General features: G+C 53.2%; 4 protein-coding genes across 4 annotated transcripts; 2 read left to right on the forward strand and 2 right to left on the reverse strand.

The window, feature by feature from the left end:
- Positions 1-610: 610 nt before the first annotated feature.
- PSV08DRAFT_405657 (uncharacterized protein) lies at positions 611-3,268 on the forward strand (the record flags this gene model as incomplete). The annotated part of the gene is made up of 8 exons (XM_066093720.1): positions 611-995; positions 1,054-1,202; positions 1,508-1,925; positions 1,969-2,056; positions 2,105-2,253; positions 2,284-2,627; positions 2,755-2,854; positions 2,920-3,268. Exons 1-8 carry the CDS (start codon positions 958-960, stop codon positions 3,266-3,268), a joined length of 1,635 nt encoding a protein of 544 aa, XP_065948000.1. The 5' UTR covers positions 611-957.
- Positions 3,269-3,767: 499 nt separating this feature from the next.
- On the reverse strand, positions 3,768-5,893 carry PSV08DRAFT_231967 (glycoside hydrolase). The gene is made up of 4 exons (XM_014222346.2): positions 5,793-5,893; positions 5,036-5,700; positions 4,280-4,865; positions 3,768-4,040 (listed from the first exon to the last, which is right to left on the reverse strand). The coding sequence occupies exons 1-4, from the start codon at positions 5,843-5,845 to the stop codon at positions 3,902-3,904; spliced, it is 1,443 nt and encodes a 480-aa protein (XP_014077821.1). The 5' UTR covers positions 5,846-5,893; the 3' UTR covers positions 3,768-3,901.
- Positions 5,894-6,782: 889 nt separating this feature from the next.
- PSV08DRAFT_366332 (uncharacterized protein) lies at positions 6,783-8,446 on the forward strand (the record flags this gene model as incomplete). Its single annotated transcript, XM_014222347.2, has 2 exons — positions 6,783-7,227; positions 7,278-8,446. 2 exons carry the CDS (start codon positions 6,783-6,785, stop codon positions 8,354-8,356), a joined length of 1,524 nt encoding a protein of 507 aa, XP_014077822.1. The 3' UTR covers positions 8,357-8,446.
- Positions 8,447-10,887: 2,441 nt separating this feature from the next.
- PSV08DRAFT_412811 (uncharacterized protein) lies at positions 10,888-13,605 on the reverse strand (the record flags this gene model as incomplete). The annotated part of the gene is made up of 6 exons (XM_066093937.1): positions 12,870-13,605; positions 12,655-12,806; positions 12,427-12,593; positions 11,376-12,367; positions 11,089-11,322; positions 10,888-11,034 (listed from the first exon to the last, which is right to left on the reverse strand). The coding sequence occupies exons 1-6, from the start codon at positions 13,290-13,292 to the stop codon at positions 10,888-10,890; spliced, it is 2,115 nt and encodes a 704-aa protein (XP_065948001.1). The 5' UTR covers positions 13,293-13,605.
- Between the last annotated feature and the right edge of the window lie 379 nt (positions 13,606-13,984).

Consider the following 13,984-nt stretch of genomic DNA (forward strand, 5'->3'; position numbering starts at 1 on the left):
ATGCCCGGGGTCAGGGCCTTTCTGCTAGACCGTCCTCTTGCTCCGCAGGAGGGCACCAAGCGCGCTGGCCCAGGATGCTTCCGAAGTACCTCCACGGGCCATGTCTACCTGCAGTGATATCTCGCGTTGGAGCACCTTTGCCGAACTGCTACGGCTGCCACTACTGCTGCTAATCCTGTGTGCTGGCTACCACCTGTTGTTGCTGTAGGATTTGGGCGGGGGGGCGTGCGTCTCCCTTCCCCCCTCACTCCGACCCCCTCCACTCGCAAACTTTATCGTGGCCTCATCGCCATCCAGGTGTGTTTCATGCCGTGTGCTGGCCATGCATGATGACTGCTAAACAGCTGCTCTGTCTAAATCGGGTGTGCTGCAGGGTGGGACGATTTCATGACTGATCCGTCAGTCATTCGCAGGGCTTTCAATGCCGGGGGGGCTCTATGTAGGGAGACGCATGGGCCCCAGTAGAACAAGACGGAGAGGGATACACTACACAGATGCAGCGAGAGGGACGGAGACGGAGAGTGTCCGTGATGCGCTCCTCGTCAGGGCCCTTGTACGTCGACATGGTTAAAGTGGCCATGTTCGGAAGACTTGTGGTTGATGCTTAAGCGTCCCTCTTTTCTCTCTCTTTTGTTTTTGCCTACTTTTATCCTTCACCGCAACAGGGTTTTTTTTGCTCAGGTCACGAGTACCAATCCAATGATGATCCGCCCAAGCTTATGCCGTCATTTGGGGGCAGCCCACACAGTGATGTGCAGTGAGGACACCTCAACGATAGCCAAAGCAGTGCGCTATCCACGGCCTCCCCCCCCCCCGTTATTCGATAAAGCAAGAATCCTCCGAGACGCCCCTCACCGCTCTATAGACGACACAGCTGCACAGGGTGAGGCTATGTGGCTAGTAACCAAATAGGGACAGCTAGCGCTGGTACCTGGACATCTGTCCCAGCCACTCGAGATGAGCTTGGCGCCGATATTGGACGATAGCGACTGTCGGTAAGTTTCTCGAGTGATGGAAAATAATGATGCACGTCGGCTGCGCTAGGCTTAGAAGCCGCCAGCCGCGAGCCGCGAGCAGAGAATTGACCGGCGGTGCAGGCGATGAGGCGCGGCGACGGTATGATGGATGCGAGCGCAGCAGAGAGAGGTGCTGGCAAGATGAATTTGTCTATGTCTGTGTACGTGGTTTTGTGGAGGTTGGATGTGCGTACAGTGCGCGTGTTTGTGTGTGTGTAGTATGTGCGCATGCGTGGATAGGCCGACGGGCGGGTAGTGTGGAGGGGCGAGAGTGGGGGCAAGAAAGGAAGGGACAGCGCCGCACCAAGCTGCAGCAATCATCTAATTGAGCCTAGTAGGAGCGTTATTTGACATCAAGAGGACCATTGTCTTCTATCTGAGACGGGAACGTCTTGTTTTGTCGAGCAAAGCGCTTCGTTTGCAATTTGCCTAGCAGCAGCAGCGGCGGCGGCGTAGAGGGTAGGGCATGGAGCGTGCACGTTTCCTGGCAGTCACCGCAGTTAGCCTCATTGCCTCTGTTCATGCTCGCCGTTCAGTTGCTGTTTTCGCCTCTGTTGCGTTTAGTGCGTCAATACGCCGTGGCGGCAGGAATCATGCAATATGGAACCATTTTCCTTACCCAGAACAGAGACAGGGCCCTTTGGTGTGCGCCGCGGAGAAGCCACGCCCACTGCCGTTGACACCGAAGCTGTCGCTGAAACCACGTCCAACTGCCCGAACGTGCATCACGACGGCAGCCACGGCAGGCCAAGGAAGCCCACCAGTCAGTCGTCAAACCGCCAGCCGGGCAATCAATCGCATCAGTCAGCAATCAGTCAGTCCAATGAGTCGGACACGCCCGCTTTGGAGTTGGAGCAGCCCCGTGGAGGCAGAAGCTGTCGTCGGTCTGTATAGGCATAATAGACGTACGTATGTATGTACGTACGTATGGGTAGGGTAATATTACATACAGACACATCCGTGCAGACTCCCGTGGCCCGGCGCGGCAGATCTATGGGAGTAGTTTGGTTCGACTACTACCCATCATCTCACCCACGCTCGTCCGTCTGGTTGCCTCCGGTTGCCTCTAGCTGCTGCAACTGGGCCAGGTACCCACGACTATACCAAGCGTTGGGGCGTGTGATGGCTGCACATCACCGCGACGCCTCTACTTAGGCAGGCCGAGGGGCGGGCTGTGGACGGTGCCAGGTCCAAGTCGCGTCTTACATACATTAACATTCGATACGCAACTAAGTACGTAAGTAGGCAAAAATACATAGCTGTGTAGTATTACTTACATGGCAGGGTCAAGTCCAGCCATCCATGTCGAATGCGACGTACGACACACTGTCCCGTCGGCGATTGCGCAACCAGACTTGCATTGCCTGGGTGGACCAGCGCGCTCAGCTTGGTTGCAGAATGGGAATGTAAACATGGCCCGTCGATCCAAAAGTGTAATGCACGCCGCCGAACACCCCAAAAGGGTCATCTTGTCCCCCTCGCGCCGCCCCAAGTATCGCTACCAAACTCTGGACGCCTGGTTCCGCCTCGATGCCGGAGTTGAGCCGATTTTCAGCCAGGAGCCAGGAGCCAGGAGCCAGGAGCCAGGAGCCAGGCGCAGACGCCCACTACGTACTACGCGAGAACGACGGCTGCTAGACACGAACTCAATCCACGGGCTATGGCGGCCTTGCAGTGTCTAGTGGCCCTGACTTGGGTGCCGGCCACGAGGCTCTCCCTCTCTGAAACAGGCTTGTAGAATTTAGACTTGTGCGGGGCCCGCATCCTGGCATCCTGGCATCCTGGCGTGCCCGACGACGGAGTGGCGGTGGTGGTGGTAGTGGTGGGTGTGAGTGTGGGTGTGTGTGTGTGTCCCACCTGGCCTCTCCCACGGCTGCACCGCTGCTGCGCTGCTGATTGCTAGCTGGCTCCTTCCCATCCACTGCCCACCGCCCACCGCCCACCGCCCGCTGCCCCTCTCCCCCTCGCTAATGCCGTCCCTCCGCTCCTTTCCTTACCGATCACGCTTACCGACACCTCGCGCCAAGGCAACAAAGCTTGCGCCATCAGCTCTCTCCGAACCTTCTAGCTTGCAGGCTAGAAGGCTACTCTACAATGGCGCAACCATGGTTCCTCTGCAGCGCAAGAGTCCGCCGCCCGTCTGGCAATTAGATTTCTCTTTCGCTTTCAATGCCCACCGCTCATCGGCAGCCCTGCCCGCACCAGCTCTGCCCCCAGCTGCACCCCATGTCTTGTCAGCACTCTACACTTGAATCAACCATAAACATCATGCATCACCGACGTAATTGCGGGGTACGTTGTACTCACACACTGCTTCTGTCCCTGGTGGCGTCTCAAACCCTGCATCAAGGGGTGTGAGAGGGCAGGGGCATGCCTAGCCATGCGCGTCTGGGTGTAGTACACATTCGCTTGCCTTCTACCCTTTCAGCTGACCTGCATCTGTCCTTTCCATTACTGGCCCAGTATCACTCGGGCTGCGGTCAACCAGGTGTTTGCTCAACCTCGGATTCAACATTGCGACCATCCCGCGCCAGAATTAACGGGAGAACCGCTACTAACACTACCCTAACATGGCGCCATGCTCCGGGTCTAAATGACGTTGAGAGGAACATCTGTATCCACACGGGGCTCCATAGGGCTTCACGGAAGTAAAAAAAATCAGCGCGTCTTTCAGCTTGCCGCACGTGGTATGAATGTGGACAAGGCAAAAAGCCACTGGAAAATCAGTCCATGTCTGCCATGGCAGAGAGTGAGAAAAAACAAAAAATAGCACCTCTAACGCTAGAAACGTGCTAGAAGCGCCTAATGCATTTCAGCTTCTAGTATATGATTTGATGGCGTTTCCAGCCGACCAGACTGAAGCAAGCCACTGCCGCCGCCGCTTACTACTCCTTTTTGACGTACTTGTCAAAGATTTTCGAGATCTCGCGCGCACTCTTCTTGGGGTATCGCTTCTGTCCGCCCTTGTAGTCAACATAGGTCACGCCGAAACGCGTCGTATAGCCCTCGGCCCACTCGAAATTGCTACAAAAACTCATGTCAGCATACATAGTCGTAATCTTATTGCTTCCAAGTCGCCGAACACCAGGTTTGGTTCAGTTTGAAGCTAGGAGAAAAAGTTCGGTCTGCCAGAGCTTCTCCGGCCATCCGCTTACAGCCCATCACCCCCGTCGAAAAGCGGGTCGTCCAGGTATAGGGATAGTATACGCGCAGCAAAAAAGAAACAAGAAGGAAGGGGGGTAAGAATAAGTGGATCAACGTACTCCATCAGACTCCATGCAGAGTAACCCCTGACGTCTACCCCATCCAAGGTATGGGCATCGGCCAGCGCACCAATGTAACCCCTAAAATATTCACACCGAAACTCATCGTCGAGTAGCTGCTCCAGAGGTAGATCATTCTCGCCCTTGAGACTGGTGCCGTTTTCTGTCACATAGAATGTTGGGCCTTCGTACCGGTCACTAAGCCACTTGATCAGTTTCCTGAAGCCCAACGGCATCGGCCGTAGCCACACGGATTGCGTCTCTGGGCCAATCCACTCGCCTTTCTTATTCTGATGCAGAATATCAAGGTTTCCGACGTGGTCATCCACCTCCGGCTCAGTATCCCGGTGCCTAATATAATGGGCACAGTAATGATTCATGCCATAGAAATCATTGCTGCCTTTGACCAGGGCCGCTTCCTCCGGCGTGAATTCTGGCAATCGATCGCCCAATTGCTTACGCATCGAGTCTGGGTACTTGCCAAAGTAGACTGGGTCTCCAAACCAGCAGATGGCAAATTCAATCTTCCGGTCGCACGCTTCGCGGTCCTTTGGATCTTCGGGATCCCACGGCTCCGTCCAATCCCCTATATGGACATGTATCAGCATACCAATATATTCATGCGGAGTCTCTCAACGCCCATTCTGACATGATTTCCCCACCACCGCGTACATGTATGCGCAGACTGCGTACGTGCACGCGAGTAGAGTTTCTGTTTCTGTCTACACGGAATCTGGACGCGAGGTGATCGCTTACCATTTAGAGTAATCCCAATCTGGCCTCCATTCTGTGCCTTAAAGTCGTCACGGTAAGCCTTGACTGCCGCACCATGAGCAATGAGGAGGGAGTGTCCGACAATCCATGGCTCCCTCGCGCTGTCTCCTTCAGCGCTCTTGGTTCGATCGCTGCAACGACCGGGAGCAAACAGCCCAGTGCCATAGCCAAGAACCGAGCTGCACCATGGCTCGTTGAAGGTGATCCAATATTTTACTTTGGACCCAAATGCCTTGAAACACACCCTGGCATAGTTCTCATAATCCTTTACGAATTCGTCCTTGTTTAGCATGCCCCCATATCGCTTGTGTAGCTCATCGGGCAAATCCCAATGAAACAGGGTTATCATGGGCTCGATGCCGGCAGCACGGAGCCCATCGACCAGCTTGATGTAGTATTGCAGACCCTTTTCGTTTATTGGGTCATTGCGTCCACCAAGCGGAATGATGCGGGACCATGAGAGGGAAAAGCGGTAAGACTTTGCGCCAAGTTCCTTCAACAGTGCAATGTCCTCATCAGCACGGTGGTAGGAATCACAGGCCACATCGCCCGAATCTCCTCCAGCAATCTTGCCCGGGATGCGGCAAAACGAGTCCCAGATGGAATCGGCACGACCGTCTTCATGCGGTGCGCCTTCGATTTGGTAACTGCAGATTCCAAAACTCAGCATGTGACAATCAAGTGGCCCTTCCTTGTTGGCGGGGTACTTTTGAGTGGAGAAGGCCTGGCTAAAACGAACCTCGCTGTTGCAAACCCCCAAAGGAAATCCTTTGGCAAGTATGATTGCGACATGATGACCTGTGGTACGTCTGATCTCTTCAAGTATGTTCTATGCTGAATGGTCTAATAGAGGAAAAGGAAGAAAGAGATGACAAAAGTCTTAACCTCGTAGCAGCGGGACGGCTATTACTTCTTCATATACGTGGAGCCGGACTGCAGCGTTGGCTGCGGAGGACGTCCCGCTGCAACCGTCATTCACCCAGTGACAAGAGCTTAACAAGAGGCGCAGTAGGACAGATGAGGATCTTGGTATGGTCTTGTTCCACTTTGGTAGGCTATGTTCAATTTCTCCGTCTTCTCAATGGCTCATTCAGTCCAGCGACCCCGCTTGGACGGGTCACCGACGGAAGGTTATAGCTTCATCCCACATGACGAAGCTGTACCTTTGTGTCCATTCTGCCCGTCAGGATTCACAGCGGCTAGGGCGGTCAGTGGGATTGCGGGCCGGACATTCAGCCTACCTATTATCCTACCACAAGTGGCGCAGCGAACGTGACTTGGAAGGAAGTGATGTTTGAGAATGTGGCATGGCGGGGTACTGGGCAGCTCCAGGCGGATCTCTTTCCCTCACTCTCTCCTCGTATCATCCGCCCTCTACCCCAGGGTATAACACCGATGAGTGTGTTCCGCCTCCGCTTATTCGCGAACAACGGAGTTAATGACGTTGCGTGATGGAGAACGTCGGAAACGATGCTCTACACGTGGTAACCGATACGAGGATATGCCTGCAAGGACCACGAAAAATATGGCTATACCGTTTTGAGCAGAACTTCCGCAGGTACAGTATCTCGCGCTCACGGCTTGAGTAACAATTCAACGTCGGAATCTCGCCTGTGTTACATGCTACGACAGCGCAGCGAAGCATATATAATGGGCGATTGCTGGTGAAAGAAAAACAGGCAGTATCGCAGTGTTGGATCAATCGCATAGAGGCGCCAAACGGCTCGCGATGATGCTATCCGCATTGCGAACCATCCGATCTCCGACGACACGCGCTGCGACACAGGTGCGCACAGTCGCGACGCAACCCCAGAAGCGCGCGGGCGACATCTCAGATGCCTTTGCCTCGCTTTCAGGACACGACTTCAAGCCATTGACGCCTGAATATGTCGACCTCAAGGCCCGTCTGATTCGGGGTTACGAAAGTGAAGTTCGGGATTCATGGGACCGCCTTCTTCGCAACCTACGTGACGAGATTCCGCGCATTGTTGAACAAGGCAGCAAAGTCATTCCGGAAATTGATTTCAGAGATATCGACAATGCGCCTGAAGCCTTCAGTAGTCAGCTGCGAGAGAGAGGTGTGGCTGTTGTGCGGGGCGTAGTGTCGGAACAAGAAGCACTGCAGTGGAAGGAGGACCTCAAAGAATATATCAAGCAGAATCCTCAGACAAAGGGTGAGTGCTTGATATATTCTATGCTCGTATAATGACTGACAATTTACCAGCTTTTCCTGCCGACAACCCTCAAGTATTTGAGCTCTATTGGTCCCGCCCGCAGCTCCTCGCACGCGGAAACCATAATCTCCTCAAGACGCACCGCTTCCTCATGTCATATTGGCACAGCAGCAACCCGAATATTCCACTGTCTACAAAGCACCCGATAAGCTACGCCGATCGTCTGCGCCTACGTCAACCCGGTGACGCTAGATTCTCAATCGGACCCCACGTTGATGGTGGCAGCGTCGAGCGCTGGGACGAACAAGGATACGGACTTGGAAAAGTGTACGACTCAATTTGGAAGGGTAAATGGGAAGATTTTGATCCCTGGGAGGCCAGCTGCCGTTTGCCCATTGTTGCAGATCTCTATCAGGGTGTCGGAGCATGCAACGCTTTCCGCATGTTCCAAGGCTGGCTCTCGCTCTCAACAACTCGCCCACTTGAAGGCACACTTCTCGTAAACCCGCTTTTCGCCAAAGCAACAGCATACTATATACTCCGCCCCTTCTTCTCACCCAAACGCGGCGTCGAACCAGGCGCGCAAACCGCATCCGAAGCAACCACCAACACCGCTACTTTCTTATCCCCAGACAACTGGGAAATGGACTCACCGCAAACGTCGTGGATCCATGGCGCAACACCGGGTCACGGCCAAGAACTCTCAGAACTACTCCACCCGCATCTACAGCTGCAAAAAACAATGGTTCACGTCCCGACTGTCCATCCAGGTGACTACGTCGCTTGGCACTGCGATACCATCCACAGCGTCGACAAGAAACACCAAGGCGCTTCTGATTCCAGCGTCTTGTACATACCCGCTTGCCCCATGACCGAAGATAATGCAAACCATCTTGTTCGCCAGCGCAACAACTTTGTCAACGGCACGCCGAGCCCGGATTTTGGCAGCGGCATTGGCGAGAGCCAACACGTAGGTCGCGTTCTGCCCAACGAGGTGCAGCAGCTTGTTGGGAATGAGGGGTGTCGTGCTATGGGGCTGCTCGAGTGGGATAGCGAGGAACCTGGTTTGGGGCCTGGGGAGAAGGTAATACTTGATCGGGCGAATAAGATTTTGGGGTTTTATGATTGAGATGCGTGATTATGAGTAATGGCTGGGCTGGGTTTTTTCTCCTTTGTACATTTCGGATAACGTCATGAAAGCGGATTGCCTAGTCAAAGTTGGCATTTATCTATTATATTCTTCTCCTTTTTTACACCGTCGTTCTTGAAGTAGAAAGTAAGAGTTTTTTTGTGTGTGTGTGTGTGTGTGTGTGTGTGTGTGTGTGTGTGTGTGTGTGTGTGTGTGTGTGTGTGTGTGTGTGTGTGTGTGTGTGTGTGTGTGTGTGTGTGTGTGTGTGTGTGGGTTTGTGAGAGAGGGAGGTATTTACAAGGAGTTCTTTACGTGAGTAGCTACCGCTTTGTATCTCTGACATAGCTTTTGCTTTCTCGAAATATGGATATCATCACCACGCACCGCCCCATTTTACCTGGTTAACATTGCACTCTCCAGTCATCTTCGTCGCAGGTCTTCAAAACATATATGCCAAACACACTCTTTTCCCTTTATTTTACCTCAGCACCTATCTTGATGTACAAAGCAATGCACGCCTCATGTCCCCTCGCCACACTCAGATCTACTTTACTCTTTCACACTCTCCGGATTAACTGTTCAGTTGTTGTTAGTATTTCATTTCTAGTCTAACAAGATGGAATGAAGGGGAAAGTGAAGTACTAGATACATCCGCGGCGTAGTGAGGTTGAGCAAGGATGCTGGGTTGCGGTTAATATTTATGGAGGGATGAGATAGATAGGGTGGATGGGAGGAGGGTAAGATGGGATGTTGCGGACAGGGCGGACATGGGGTGGAGGAAGTTGGGTAGGTGTTGGAATGGGATGGCCGATGAAGAGTGACAAGTGGGAGTGAAGCTGTTGTCTCCCCCACATCCTGGAGTTGGGATGCTTATGGGATGAGGAGGAGTGTGAGATAGTATACATAAGTAAAGTAGATAAACGAGAAGGTGAATAAACAAAGCAATCCTTAATCAACAAGAACACGCCTGCATCGCCATATGTTACTATCACCAACTAGCTCCTTATGTTACCTCACCTTATCCTAGACTCCCCCCCTCTCAACTTTAACATCACACACATACGGGTATGCCTTCAACCATACCAAATAAAATACAAGAAAATAAAAGAATGAGATTTTTTTTAAAATCAGGCATTAAGTCATTTCCACACCAGTAACAATCTCCACACACTCTTCCGTTCTCCACCCACACACATACTCCCCCCATCTCTCTCTCCTTTCCTAACAATCAAAAAAGGGAAAACGCCGGTAATACCCCCTCCAAAAATTCACAATACAACAAACTCAATAACCCCCAAAAGTAGTCGCAAAAAGAAGAAACGACGGAAAAGAAACTGATATACCAACACCCCCTTGCCTCAATCTTCCACCCAACCCTCCTCTAGTCTGTCTTCTTCATCTTCTGCTACTTTCTCTAGAACCGGAAAAAGAAAATCCATCATCATCAAAGCCCGCTATCTTTTATTTTCTCCCTCCACCCCTCTTCTGCTATAGAGAAGAAGAAGAAGAAGAAGAAGAAGAAGAAGAAGAAGAAGAAAAAGAAGAAGAAAAAGAAAAACGGTTCAAGTGAATGGAAGTCAGTGGTAATCGAGGTAAATGAGAGAGATAAGGAGGGGAAGAGGAAAAAAAAGGGATTGTAACGAGTAGGGGAACAGCGAAAGGGGAAAGGTGGGAAAGAGAGCAAAGGGGAGGGGGGAAGATAAAGGGAGCGAGAGCAAAGATCGTTTGGAAAGAAAAAAAAACGAAATTTTCTGGTTGGTGAACCAGTAACGGTAGTTTTTTTAAAAAAATATCGGTTTTAGCGATAGGAGGTTGTGTGTAAAGGAGAGAGAGGTGTCTGTGTGTAGGACAAAGAGTACGATAATGTAGATCTGGCAAGATACGTAGTAGTAGTAGTAGTAGGTAAGGAGGGAGTCAAGGGTTAGGGAGTAGGAGCAGGAGTAGGAGTAGGAAGAATCCGGAATCCAAATCCAAAAAAAAAATTCTGAAATTTTGCAGTTGAGAGCAAAAAGAAGATAACGATAAAAAGAGTATAAGATAGTAGTAGTAGTAGTAGTAAGGAAAAACGTAGCGTCGACTCGGGTTCAAATAAGGGGGGAAGGAGGAGGAGGAGGAGTTGGAAACAACACACACAGTTGCACATACGCACACATACATAAGTAGAGAAGAAAAAAAACACCAAAGAAAATGAGGAAACAAAAAAACGCCCACACTTAAGATCCCTTGCAAGCCCCAACCCACCCGGCACCCACATACCAAACAACACCACCCCCTCCCTAAAAAAAGAGGGTGAAATAAAACAAAACAAAGAGGCCAACCGAAGTTTCCAAAAAAACCCCAAAGCCTTCTCCGTTATGCTCCGGATAAGAGATGAAAAGCGATCGAGACGGTCGATAACGACACGGGTATATGGAAACGATTTTTGGGTTTCAAATGCCACCACCAACCACACAGCCTGCCCAAACCCACCGCCACTGCCACCATGATATGCTTTGGTCTTCAATAAACCAACGACGACTTTTCGGCTTGCACTATACTTCTGTTGCACCGGCAAAGTCAAAGTCGCCAAAGTTGCCGAGACCGTCGTTGTCACCAGTGTGCAAAAATGAATCAAAGTCAAACGTCTCGAGCGCGCCGCCGTCATCGGGGAAAGTGAGACCAAGGTCAAAATTGTTTGGCTATTGAGGTGTTAGCGAGCGGTACTATGAACAACATCAAAACAGTAAACGTACATCAGGATCAATGCTGCCAAATGGCTGACCACCTCCATTGTCCATGGGTTGATCGGTGGGCGCTGGTGGTTGCACAGGCTGCTGTGGCTGACCATTTTGTCCCTGGTTGAAGGACTGCTTGTGGACTGGCGTAATCGGGGCCACGGGAGTGGAAGAAGTTGGAGTAGGAGGCTCTTCGCCGTTTGTTGCTGCTGGAGTCGCACCTGTATTCGCCCCTTTCTTATTTGCGGGCTTCTACAATCAACATCAATGTTGCTCAAGGGTGGAAAGGAAACTAGAAACTTTACCTTATTGTCCTTGGTAGGCTTCTTCTTCGGATTGGCCTTGTTGGTTTGAGACGGAGTCGGTGGGTTCGGATTAGACTGTGACGGAGAGGGCTCGGGTCGCGGTTGTTCGTTCGTAGGTGCTGGTGGTGGTGGCATTTGCTGGCGCTGCTGTGGATTCTGGCCCATAGGTCCTCCCATTTGCTGACCACCGGGCATCATGCCAGGCTGAGGCCCACCACGCCAACCATTCTGTTGCATCTGTCCGTTACGCATGGCCTCCATTTGTGCGGGCGTTATCTGTTGACCACCAAAGTTGGGTGGCTGCGGATGAGAGCTCGGGGGCCGCATGCCCATCGGGCCATTCTGGGGCATTCCCTGGGGATAGAACTGCGGAGGCATTCCTGGGGGTGCCAGGCTGGGATCAAAGTTCATGTTGGGTGCAGGAGATGCGCGCTGCTGTCCCATGATGCCTTCTGGCATGGGGGAGCCGGGGAGATTCTGCTGGCCCAACTTGGGCGTACCCCGCTTCATCTGGTCGGCGGGATTGGGTGAAGGACCGCCAGCTCTGCTACCTTGTGGTGACATGGCTGCTCCAAAACCTGGGGCGCCCATGACACCTTGCTGTGGGTGGCCGGACTGGTTATCCTGTTCCTGTCGTGCCATGAGTAATCGCTTCTTGTTCTGTTGTTCGAGAAGCATGAGCTGCATCTGGTAGTCCTGCAGGGCATGGTTGCCTTGCTGAGGTGCACCTGGAGGGTTGGTGGGCATATTGCCGGGTCGTGGCCCGTTGCCAGTAAAGAGGTTTTCTTGACCTTCAAGACCGGGCTGGGCCATTGGAGAGCCTTGGACGCCAGAGTTCATACCCTGGGGGGACGACGTGTTACTCATTGCCACTCTGTGTTGATGGGCCAGGCTTTGGGCATATACCTCGATGTTCTTCTGCTGCGCACCTGGGCCTTGCGGCATGAACTCGTTGAACTGGTTGTTGAGCATGTTACCAGCGTTCATACCACCTGTATGAAATTGAACGTTAGCTGACATACTAGGTCAGGGTCTTGAAAAATGGACGTACCACCATCGACACGCGGACGCTTGTTTGGAGACGGGGCATTCTCATTGGATCCGGGCGAGTTTGGACGCTGGCCGTTCATATCCATGCTTGAGCCGTCTCGCTGCATCTGCGCCGTCATCATGCCGGGGCCCTTCATCTGCTGCATGCCCGCCATGGGGTTGCCGGTGCTGCTGCGTGGTTAGCGGATGGTGTTGACTTAGCACGACGGTGGTGCAAAGGAAAACATACGGTCGGTTGTTGTTCATGGCTGCCGCCCGCTTAAGGTCGGTTTGGTTACCGTTGGTCATTGCGCCGTTTCTCATCATCTGGTATTGCGCGTTCATAGGGTTGTTCATCATCATGCGCTGGTTTCGCTGCTCATTCTGCAACTGGCCGAGGTTCTGAGAGGTGCGTTAGTGGGCTGCTATACGTGTAAGATGAGCTGGGACAAGATTGCCACCTACCCGGTTGTGGCCGACGTATTGAATCGCGTTCTTGGAGGCATTGCTGCGCGGCTTGGTGGCCGTGTAAATATCCCAGAATTGGACCCACCAGTCGAGCAGGAAGGAATTGTCTGCGACCTGGTTGGGGGGCAGCGAGGGAAGAGGCAGGTCGTCTATCTGCTCAATCGCGTCGGCGCCATTCATCTTGCTGTTGGGACTGGCCTTTTCCGTGGCCATCTTCATGTCGCATTCAAGCATGGCGCGCGCCAGGTTGAGGTGTTTGTTCCGCAGAAAGTAGTCGTAGATGTACGTGTTGAGCTTCTCGGTGGGGTCGGTGCCCTTGCCGCCGGGTTGCGCCATATTGCGCATCATGGGGGTGCCATCGACGGCGCCGTTGTTCGCATTCATGGCCGCCATCTGCGCCATTTGCTGTTGGTTCTGCATCGCGACGATGCGTGGGGGGGGCGGGTGCGGCAGGCGCGGAAGACGGGTGGGGAGTTAGCGATGGATGCGCGGTGCTAGCAATAGACGCGATATGTGTCGTGCACCTCGGTGCTGGATGGACGGACTACAACAGCATGGGATGTCGTCGCCACGGGAGATCGGAGCCGGAGCCGGAGCGGCGTGCCAGGGACCTGCTCAGCCTGCGAGGGACGGCGGCGAGGCTGTAGGCGCGCAAGTCGTGGGCGGGCGGGATGGAGGGCAGCCGACAGAGGGTAGCGACGGTGGTGTCGCGATGGAAAAGGCGGCGGCTGATGCACGGTATGGGACTGGGGGTTAGCGTGAAGGAAGGACTTTGAGAGGGGATGTCAGCGGCGCGCTCTGCACGGAGGCTGCCAAGAGATGGGATCACGACAACAACGACAACGACAGCCGAAGATGCGCCTGCGTGATGGAGCGCGACGGGCGACAAAAGGGCTCGGAGGAACAGTGGACAGGTCGTGGGAAGTTTGTGACGCCCCGGGAATCGAGGGGAAGGGCGGCGGCCGCTCGCTGGGCTGCGCCAAGTCACGTCCACGTGACCGAGTATTATTAGACTTTGGCCTCGCACCAGCCTCCCCTTTGCGCACCCGCGCGCCCTCAGCAAAAACTGCACTCTGCTGCTTGCTTTTGGCCCTGCATTGGCTGCCCCCCCG

Source organism: Bipolaris maydis (genome assembly GCF_028858645.1).
Source record: "Bipolaris maydis strain C4 unplaced genomic scaffold PSV08scaffold_17, whole genome shotgun sequence".
Taxonomy (NCBI): domain Eukaryota; kingdom Fungi; phylum Ascomycota; class Dothideomycetes; order Pleosporales; family Pleosporaceae; genus Bipolaris; species Bipolaris maydis.